Source organism: Lepisosteus platostomus, chromosome 8 (genome assembly GCF_059453375.1).
Source record: "Lepisosteus platostomus isolate fLepPlt1 chromosome 8, fLepPlt1.hap1, whole genome shotgun sequence".
Taxonomy (NCBI): domain Eukaryota; kingdom Metazoa; phylum Chordata; class Actinopteri; order Semionotiformes; family Lepisosteidae; genus Lepisosteus; species Lepisosteus platostomus.
In genome coordinates this window covers 37,679,317-37,690,050 of record NC_142618.1, presented here as the reverse complement: position 1 = coordinate 37,690,050, position 10,734 = coordinate 37,679,317, and the positions used below count along the sequence as shown (strand labels likewise).

At 40.0% G+C, this 10,734-nt stretch overlaps 1 protein-coding gene across 2 annotated transcripts in view; it reads right to left on the bottom strand.

Moving 5' to 3' along the window:
* Positions 1-10,734, bottom strand: part of wwp1 (WW domain containing E3 ubiquitin protein ligase 1) — a 48,268-nt gene that overhangs the window by 6,633 nt on the left and 30,901 nt on the right. For both annotated transcript variants that reach the window (XM_088643321.1, XM_088643322.1), the window contains exons 13-24: positions 10,104-10,188; positions 9,433-9,561; positions 8,762-8,834; positions 8,593-8,664; positions 8,406-8,494; positions 8,012-8,171; positions 4,122-4,255; positions 3,676-3,816; positions 1,962-2,082; positions 1,507-1,611; positions 842-938; positions 22-94 (exon numbers count right to left, since the gene is read on the bottom strand). In XM_088643321.1, coding sequence (XP_088499447.1) covers positions 22-94; positions 842-938; positions 1,507-1,611; positions 1,962-2,082; positions 3,676-3,816; positions 4,122-4,255; positions 8,012-8,171; positions 8,406-8,494; positions 8,593-8,664; positions 8,762-8,834; positions 9,433-9,561; positions 10,104-10,188 — 1,279 coding nt within the window. The remainder of the gene's footprint in view (positions 1-21; positions 95-841; positions 939-1,506; positions 1,612-1,961; positions 2,083-3,675; positions 3,817-4,121; positions 4,256-8,011; positions 8,172-8,405; positions 8,495-8,592; positions 8,665-8,761; positions 8,835-9,432; positions 9,562-10,103; positions 10,189-10,734) is intronic.

Sequence of the window (10,734 nt, the reverse complement as noted above, 5' to 3'; positions counted from 1 at the left end):
TGTGGTAACAGACATGCTCACCATGTGTGGCTCCTGGGCAGCCATGTGTCTTTTCCCACCTTCTCAATGCAGAATTTCTGAGGACCATTGCTCCCTGTAAGGAAGAAAGAAACCAACATCCAGAGCCCAGGTAAACGGACAGAAACTAAAAAAAAAGTTTCTCTTCCTGCTTAAATTACAAACAAAAGCAAGTCAATACAAGGGCCATTACTGTACGGATATACACTTTTAAACAATCATAATAATCTTGTAAATATCACTGCAAAAATAGTCACAGAAAAAGGACATGATCATTTTATTTCTTTCCATTTATTGCCATGAAAAATCATAATTTCTGATTTCAAAGGCCAGTTTGCCTCATGTCCCTTCAATAGATGAGGACTTTGTACATCGAAAAACATTCAGCTCCACACATTTAAGATTTACATTTGACTGCAAATGCATATTTACATAGATTAATGGTTGACTTATCTAATTTCTCAAATAATTCCTGTTAGGAATCTGAACTTTAGAAGGGTTGTGAGCTCAAATATACAGTTGGATGCTACTGTTGTACTTTTTAGCAAGATACTTGCATTAGTAGTATATTTTATGTCCTTTGTACTTATAAAAATGACATTAAACATTACAATATTTTCAACCAAACAGATAAATCGTATTTCAGGACACCTGAATTGCATTGCCCAAACCATGTCTATTAATATTCATTGTTTATAAGGTATCCTCTTTTATCTAATGTAACAGAATTAATTAAAATCATAATACAAGTTTAATAAGAGATGTACTGGGATTACAATTCACTTTTTTAATGGTCACTACAGATGCCACAATAACAACTCACCCATCAGCTCAGCAAAACCCCCAAGAGGTAGCCTGCAGGTGCCCGTGACAAACTGCATCAGTCGGAGACGAACCTCATTGTCCACCTCCTTCACAAACTGCCCAGAGAGGAAGAGAGACACTTGCCTAACATGATCATGATCTTTTATTCTTTTTTACATTTTAATTGTGCCTTATTTATGATTCTCTGCTAATATGCACTACATGATATAATATTGGAACTGCTTCCCTCAATAAGCTAATACACCCTCTCCTTTAACTGGGAGCAAGACTGAAAAAAGGAGAGGGAATGACAGAAAAGTGAGAAAGACCGGGAAAAATTATTTATGCAATATATCTGTTTCAGCAGGTGCAGAGTACCAGATATATATTTTTTTAATATTCCAATTGCGTTGTCACTTGAAAGTACCATGTTTCTCAAAGTCTCGTCTGAAAAACAATATTGATATTTCAATATCACTGAAATACATTGATTAATCAATATCCTACTCAATTTCAATACATACAGTTCATGTCTTGCGCACTATTGTGGAAACACTTGACTGCGGTGCAAACTTCTGAAGTTACTATAGGCTGATCAAAGACTGACAGTATCAGCGATATTTTGCATTCCCTGTATTTTAAAAAGGTGTTCAGGGTCTGTTTCTAGTACTATGGGTTTCACACCTGCCAGAACCAGATGATCTGTTTGCTGTTTCTGGTGTAGTGGCGATAGACTGTGTTCCTCTGCCAGTCCTGCAAGTCCACCTCCTGCATTCCGCACAGCATCACCTTCAAAAACACAAGCTCTGCTTACAAACCCTCCCCGGTGATCCTAGGAGTCTCTTCACAATAGCATGTCAGGATAACCTACACATTCCCTTTTAATTCCCACCAATTAGAGTGCACCACCTGCACAGACTGTAACTATAATAACTGCATATTAAATTTTTAAACTCAAAAGTACCAAAACCACCCAGGTGAATTTTCTATTAAGATTGGAAAGGGTCAAGCAACAAAATCCCACTTTTCTGCTTAGGTTTTGTGGAATGATCTATGCATAAAGATCATCACCAGGGAAATCGCACTGAGGGAGAGCAGGTGTATTGGTATGTAGAGTTTGGCAGTCTTTTAAACCTTACCTCCAGCTCCTTTTCATCAAAGTACTGTAGCCACTGTAGAGGCACCACTTCATTAAAGCCGTCCAAAAATGCTTTGGTTTGTTCTTCCACTCCCCGGGAAAAGCGCCACTCTGCCATCAGCCTGTGCACAACGCAAGCACACCTCCTTCAGTTTTCCTTTCATAAACTCAATTTGGCTCATGTGTGCCTTGATTCTTTTGGGAAACAGGCACTTGCATGCCTTCAGAGATGCAGTCTCTGACTTATCGCTCAGATCTAGATCAGTCTGTCCCCCTAAACTTAGTTGCCAGACAAGAAGCTAGCGACACTGAACGAGCTACAGAAGTCAGTGGCTGCAACAGAAGATAACGTACATAGATCAACAATCTCCAAGGAATTACACAAAAGGGGAGGGTTGCAAAGAAGAAGCCTTGGTTGAAAAAAATCCATATCCTTGTCTGCAAAAGAGCTCACAAAACGCCATCTAGAAAATACTGCAGAGATGTGGCAGAAAGTCTTGTGGTCTGAGGAGACTAAAGAGGAAATGCTTGGCCTGAATGCTAAGCAGTATGTATGGCACAAATCAAACACTGCATGGCAGCCACGTAAGACCATCACCACCATTAAGTATAGCGGTGGTAGAAGCGGTTATGGGGATGCTTTACATTGGTGCGCATTACAGACAAATCCTGGACAAAACCTGATACCCTGTACCAGAAAGCTCAAACTGGGGAAGAAGTCTGTCTTTCAACAGGACAGCAACACTAGAGTCGCTTAAAAATGAAGAAAAGTGATGTCTTTGAGTGGCCCAATCAGAGTCCTAACCTTAATCCCATTGAAAATCTGTGGCAAGAACTCAAACTTGCTGTCCATTGCTGCTCTCCCAATATCCTGACCAAGCTTGAGCCCTTTTGCTAGCAGGAATGGGCAAATAATACTCCATCTCAATGTGCAAATTTAATAGACTGGCTGCAATAGCTGCCAGATGGTAAAATTAAGTATTGACCAAAGGGTATGAATAATTATTAAAGGATGACATTTCATTTTTATTTTTAATTGACTTATGGTTTATTATCAGCTTTCTTTTTATGGGGGGACTCTGTAAAGATAAATATGTGACTCACAATAAAAATTCCCATTCTAAAAAAAACTTCCAGGCTGTGAGATTAAGTGTAAAAAAGGGATGGGTGCTGAACACATTGTCAAGGCACTGTACAGTTTTTGTGCCAGTTACCAGACAAATGGCTTGAAAAAATACCAACAACATCAAGCAGCTCACAATGCATGTCAAGCATATCCTACGGACTCCTGTGGTCCTTACACTACATGGTCATCCATACTGCCAAGGTGTGAGTATGAAATTGTCCTAGTGCTTAAGATTTCTTCTCTAGCTTGTAAACAAGCATGCTCCTACCTCTAACAGACCACTAAAATAATGTCTTTGTCATGACATTATGATGCCCTGCAGTGTGGCAGTTCTTAGAATTGCACTGTACAAGAAATCGCTGGCTACATCACTGCTTCACAGGGAACAAACTGACAGTTCTAGTGGGAATCTTTGATCAAGACTGTGCAGAATCAATTTAATTTGGTTTAATAGTATGATATCCTAATAACATCAAATTTCCATTTTTACCTAACGTGTAAGATTGATCTGAATATTCAGAAAGGATAACCGATAATTGACAGTCTTCAGGACTGTTTTTGGCATCTGTTTTTTGACCAGAGGTCTTACCCAATGTATTCCTCCTTGTTCTCCTCCGTCACCAGCAGATTTGCACCACCTGCCTTCAGATCATGTGAGGTAACTTTTCCCAGAATTTCCATGTCCACCGAAAAATACATTTCCAATCCGCACTCCTCAATGTTGTTGTCCCTTTTGTGACAGAAAACAGTTCTGGTAAAATATGCACATGCACACATTTTTACACATACAAATGAAAACATTTAACAGCCAATTTTCCAGCATGTCTTTGTATGTTTGCCCCATGTTCAAGTGGGTTTTCTCTGTGTGCTCTGGTTTCCTCCCACAGTCCAAACTTTACACAGGTAACACCCCAGGTCTGGAACTGGACCCCGGGCCCCAGCACTGCAAGGCAGCAATGCTAACCACCAAGCTGCCCTTATATACACCAGTTTTATACATATATTTTAATTGTTTGCATGAAAACCTTAGCATACCTTATCCAGATAAGAGAGTTGTAAAACTCTGGGTCGATGGATTCCAGATCTTTGATTGTGAGCTTCTTGTTCAACATGCGCTTATAGAATGGCAGGGAAAACCCTGTGTCAATGAATTTACCATGAAACAGTGCCTGTTGAAAGAAAGGGAAAGAAAACAGTAATTAGGCCAAGACAAAGGAGCAAGAGTTGTTATTCTTGAGAACTCTTCAAATGTAGACAAACACCAGCACAACAGATCAGTGAAATGCTATCCTTGTGGAGATGACTACTTTCAAAATTATGGGGTATCAGTTCTAAAAACATACAAGTTCTTACAAACAAGAGAAGGCAGTCTAGTCCATTTTACTCATTTTAACTTCTAATAGCTGATCGATCACTAAATCTCAACAAACCACCTAGTTGAAAGATCCTAATATTGTCTATATAAGCCTATATGAGCACTTTGTTCCAAAGTAACTCTTTGAGTAAAAGAAAGTTTCTTATGTACACAAATACATCTCTTAGTTGTCTGTTCTGTATATACAGTATAACTCTTTGTAATGTATTTAAAATTCAACATCAAAGAAATCTGGCACACAAAGAGGCATGAAGTTTGTGTACTGAACAATAAACAGAATTCAAACTTAACTCAGAGGTACACACACAAACCTTAAAGCAACTAAGCTCTGCACTGATGGATGTTATATAACAAGTCACATATCTTCTAGCTTTGAAAAGGCAGTTGTGGAAACGTTTTCAAAGGAGTGTGCAATGTGAGGTAGGGTTTTCCATTGTACTGCATCCTTTCACTTTGAATTTATGCCACAAACAATACATTTTCTCAAGACTTGGAAAGTGTGTATTTGTATAAGTTTTCATCCACAACAATAAATAACTCCTAAAAGGTCAAGTCACCACTACGTCAAGCATTCAGGAAATTAAAAAAAATTCTCAGAGGATTTTTTTTTTGTTTTCCAGTAACCAGTTCTTTCCATCTCCTGCAGCACTGTGAAAGTGAGCTGCCCTTCCCACTGAGCTGCAGATACTCAGCTCAAAGCAGCAGTTGGCTGTAGTCCTATGAGTGCCATTATCAAGCCCTTAAAGCAACCACATCATCCAATCAGAAGTGGATGAATGAGTAAGTACATTATTTAAGTAATGATAGTTCAGTGCTGAAAGCTTACTCCTAATTTTTCATCTTTAAATCCCCTTATCTATCCATTCATTATCAGTAAGCTGCTGATCTTCACAATGCAAACTAGAACCTCACTGGAGCATACAGCCCAAGGCAGGACTGACAGCAGTCCATCACACAGACCAGTTTGAGTAACAAGTCTAAATCTAGCTAACACATCCTTGGGAGGTCAGAAAAAACACACACAGTCCCCACTAGATTACCAAGACTAGAATGGATCCCAGTACATTTCAAAATCAAGGCTTTGCAAAATGTTTTAGATTTACTGCTCACTATTTTAAATTAATTTGATTAATCCACCATGCATTACTTTTATACAAGAATGTTTAACTTTCTTCCAAAGCCCAACAGTTTTCCTTATTAAAACAGTGTACATGTATCCATGTCAAAACCTACCTGTAAAAGTGACTCTAGTTTCAAAAGCAAGCACAGTACTACATGTTGATATGCATGGAATACCTGATGCATATGCATATAATCTATGCATATAAAAGCACAAATACATAATCTTATAATGGAGTTTAAATCCAAGCTGGAAAGTGAAGAGAAAAGAATACACCATGTTCTGGCTGTGGAACCTTCTTCATGTATGTGAAGGAGAGACAAGCTCCACTGCTCCGTATTCCTTTCCACAGACTGCTACAGCTTCCTACTCAAACCTCTTCAGAGGTCTAGTATACCACTGTTATTTCACAGAAAATTCACCAATGACTATCTGTAGGTCACATTCATGTTAAAAAACCAAAATCTTAAAAAGACCCCATCCAGAGGGTGGTAGAGGCTACTATGTGTGCTCACTATGGCCAAGTGGAGGTGCCCAGCCAGCTTGGGAACTGAGGGGATACAGTGCCTTCAGAAAGTATTCACCCCCTTGAAGTTTTTCACATTTTGTTCCTATTACACCTCAATATTTTAACACATTGAAATAATTTGTTCTCCCTTAAATAACACAATACATTAAACACATTTATGAATAAAAATTATTTTTATTCAAAATCATTCATTTACATTTCTCATTTACAAAAGTATCCCCCCCGAGTCAATACTTTGTACATAGTCCTTTAGCAGCAATTACTGCAGTTAATCTTCTTGGGTATGTCTGTATGAGCTTTGCACATTTAGATTGTGGAATTTGTTTCTATTGTTCAATGCAAATTTGCTCCAACTCCGCCAAATTAGATGGAGACCGTCAGTGGACAGCAATTTCAGGTCATACCACAAATTTTCAATTGGATTCATGTCTGGGCTCTGTCTTGCCCATTCCAGAACACCAACCTTTTTTTCAAGCCATTCCTTGATAGTTTTTGCCATGTGCTTTGGGTCATTGCACTGCTGGAAAATGAATCTTTGCCCTAAACACAGAGCTCTGGCTGACTGAAAAGGTTCTCCTCAAGGATCTGCCTGGATTTGTCTCCATCCATGTTGCCCTTGATGGTTCACCAGTTCCTCCTGGTGAAAAGCAACCCTAGAGCATGATGCTGCCACCACCAAGCTTGTCAGTAGGGATGGCATTACCTGGGTGTTGGGCAGTATTTGGTTTGCGCCAAACATAGCGCTTTGCTTTCAGGTCAAAGGGCTCAACTTTAGTCTCATCAGAACACAAAAGTTTCATCCAAAGGTTTCAGGTTTTTCAAATGGCTTCTAGCAAACTCTAGGCACAACTTAATGTTGGCCATTCTCAGAACTGGCTTCCTTCTAGCCACTCTCCCAAAGAGGCGAATCTGTGAAGTGCTGAAGAGATGGTTGATGTCTGGACAGTTTCTCCCATTTCAGCCAAACAGCTCTGCAACTCTGTCAGTGTTGTAGCTGGCCTCTTGGTCACTTCTCTGGCAATTGCCCTTCTTGTCCAGTTGCTCAATTTGGTAGGACGCCCTGATATTAGTAGTGTCTAGGTTGTGCCATGTTTTTTCCATTTTGTTACAATGGACATCACGGTGCTCCTAGGAAGGTTCAAAGCTTTGCTAATCTTTTTATAACCATCTTTAGCTTTTTTCCTCTTAACAACTTCTTATCAAAGTTCCATGGGCAGCTCCTTGGTCTTTATGACAGCAGGGCTGATCTGATCTGCTATTTTAGTTGTGAGACCTCACAAAGTCACAAAATGATATTTACTGTGCAATCAAGCAACTGAACATAGGTGGATTCAAAATGAACACGGGGTGTACCTTGTTAACGTATTTGGTGTGATCTCTCAAGATAACTGAATACATCACCCAATTTAGTTGTTGAAACAAAGGGGTGAATACTTATCAAGTAATTTTCAGATTTTTATTTTTAATAATTTTTAGACATCAAAATACATTTCATTTTAACATTATAAAGAATACTCCCTACAGGAGGGGAAAAAATCACATTTAAGTATGTTTTAATTTGACTTTGCACCACAACAGAACGAGAAATAATCAATGGGGGGGTAAATACTTTCTGAAGAAGGCACTGTATGTGGGAAGAAATGGAAAGCCAACCTCACCACACAAAGGCAGCTCTGTTGGACACATCAGGCACCAATAAGATACATATGCCTGAGCCTGGTTCTCCCTGGACCAGGTCACAGTGAGGACAAGAAACCTCTGGCAGAAACACTGCTCTTTGTTAAGTGGTAACGCAGTAGAACGAAACAAAATTCCAGACTGAGATATAAACTGGGCAAGAGGTTTAAAAACCAAAAGTGAAATGGCAAAAGGGGAAAAAGGTTTAGGAGGAGCACACTTGCCATGGCGATGAAACGACCAATGAAGCAGAAGTAGGACAGATGGTCAGGGTTTATGGTGGACGCTGGGTTGATCTGCAGGCAGTAGTTGCTCTTGCCTGCGTACTCAAACAGGCAGTACATGGGATTCAGCACCTCGTGGGAAAGCAGAAAGAACCACTCTCTGAAAAAACAAAATTATAGCAGGAATGCATTATGAAATGAACCTGACATGGGAAAATTCTTAATTTATAAACAAATGCAGGACCATCTTAAAAAGTTGTAAAAGTATCCAAGGTCACCCAGAGAAGGAGGGAATACATTTGGTTTTATAGAAAGATATTCCCTGGGAGAGAAAATTTCGGTGTATGATGGTAAGGCTTCGAATATATATAACCTCTGCCTGCTGCTCACTCACCGTGCCAGTCCTCCATAGTCTAGCCCCTCCTCTCCCCTGAATATGACATATAGCCTCCTCCGCAGGTCATAAGGCTTCAGGGCCATAATCTGCAAACACAAACCAGCAGGATTAATTTCAATGCCAGGTCTGATTATGACAAACACAGAAGTAAAATTTAATGGACAGGAAAAAAGACAAGTCTTACCTGCTGAAAAGAGTCTTCAAACAATGTCTGTCGGGACACAGTGATTTTTACATGGCTGGGCAGTGCATTAGACTGTAAAGACATGTGGCACAGAAACGGATTGAGCTGAGTTTGTAGGAAAAATTAACCTACTGAGGACTGAGACATCTTAAAATAGATCAGGCATTACCTGGCATAAATAGCGGAAGTGGGCCAGTTTCCACCTAAAGCTGCGTTCATATGCGATCTGTGGGCCTTTGGTGCTGCAAGACAGTAAGAGAAACAGTTTTACAGTGTTCTGTCTTAGTAAACTGTCCTGCACTGTTATAAAAACCCACAACACAAATGAGTCTGAATGGGTTGCAATTCGGCAGGAAACCAAATGAGCAAACTGCTGCTAAGGTAGAGTACCTAAAAAATGACTACCTACTGCTAATTAGTCCCAAACTGATGCATATCAGTGAAATGAAATGTGCATAAAAGCAATGTAATGTTAAAAAGTATTTCCAGAGTTAAACGGCACTGTCAAATTATCGAAACACCTGTTATTCACTTTTACAGAAACAATCTGACTGACACGCATTTGGGAGCAACAGAATACACAAATAGCTTTATAGTTACACTGTTTATATACTGTGTTTTATGCTCTTACATTACTGTCTAGCAGGTTCTAACAGACCAGAATAATTGACAACAATGTTTAGAAGGATAAGACTTAGTAATCAACCACTTTACAGCTGAAGAATTGGAGCTTCCTCTTATTACCAGTACAAGCTCCCCATTGCCTCAACACCTGGACACAGAGCCTGTGTCCCTGAAACCAGCAGAGTCAGCCCTGAGCTCCTGGTGTTGCCCACTTACACAGAGGACTTGCCGGTGCGGGGGTCACTGAAGGTGGTTGTCCTGGTGTTGTGATCCACAAAGTAGCGCACCCCCTCCCGAGTGTACCTGATCTCCCAGCCTTCAGGAAGTGGATCCTCATTCTGCAACCTGCTCCAAAGAAAACGCATCACTAGCAACATTTTGCATCAGGAGCTCCAAGCCTTAGTTTATTCTATAACATGTCTTCTCCAAAAAAAAAATCTATCAAATAAAACAGCGATGATAACACAATCTAAAGCAGTTACTGCATCTTTACAACTTATAGTTCAGGTGGGTAGCTGCGTCAGCATGCGTAGGCTGCAAAGGAACAAGTAATAGGTTTATTCCATTCTGAAAAGAGAAGAAAGAAAACAACGTTTCGGCCGTGGATCCTTCTTCAGGTGTGTCACCTACTGCTTGGAAATGTCTTGACTAAGCCATCATAACTATGTTGCCCTACTGCTTTTGACACATACTAGTGCTATATTTAATATACTGAGGGGCCGTTATAAGATTTATTTGAACTAGGGCGTTCCTAGAGCACAGAGGAATATGTATATGTATCCCTTGATCAAAAAAATTCACTTATCTACACAAGTTACAAACTGAGATAAATCCAAGTTAAGGAAAACTTGCAACAAAACTTAAAACAACTGGTCTCATACACCCACCCTTGAGTGCGAGGGTCCTCCCACTGTGTGGTTTTGGTGTTATGGTTCACAAAGTATACCCGGTCGTTAGAGTCCACCCGTCGCTCTGGAAAAAACAGAGAAAGAGCTTCACAGATGAGGTGGGGCAAGTCTCTCACTGCTGGACGGCACATTGAGCTCTGTGTCAAAGGAATGAGAGGCAGGCTTTGTTTACATTGTGCTTGTGACATTCTAAATAAACTGCCCTAGCCCAGTTCCGTATGTTCTCATGTATACCTTCTCCATATAAATTTAGCTCTACAGCATCCAACCACAAACGCATGTAAGGTAAGGTGGCCCTCTGATATTGAGGTCTACCATGATCCGGAACAGCTGATATTGTAAATCAAACAAAAAAGCTCCAGGAAGGCCATAACTGATCTCACTGGGGAACTGTTCTACAGGTGGCTGAGACTAAGTGCTGTGGTAAGGAAAATGAATTTACTGCTGTCTACAACTACTAGCAGCTCAGCATGGCCTGGATTCAAACCCGCAATAACAATAAATAAATTGCAAACCTCACTTGGCATGTTCTTCACTGTTCCAGCAGTCACTCGTAGGAAAAACTAATCATTCTACTTTAAACTTTGGGGCTGAAATTATGGTTTTCCAA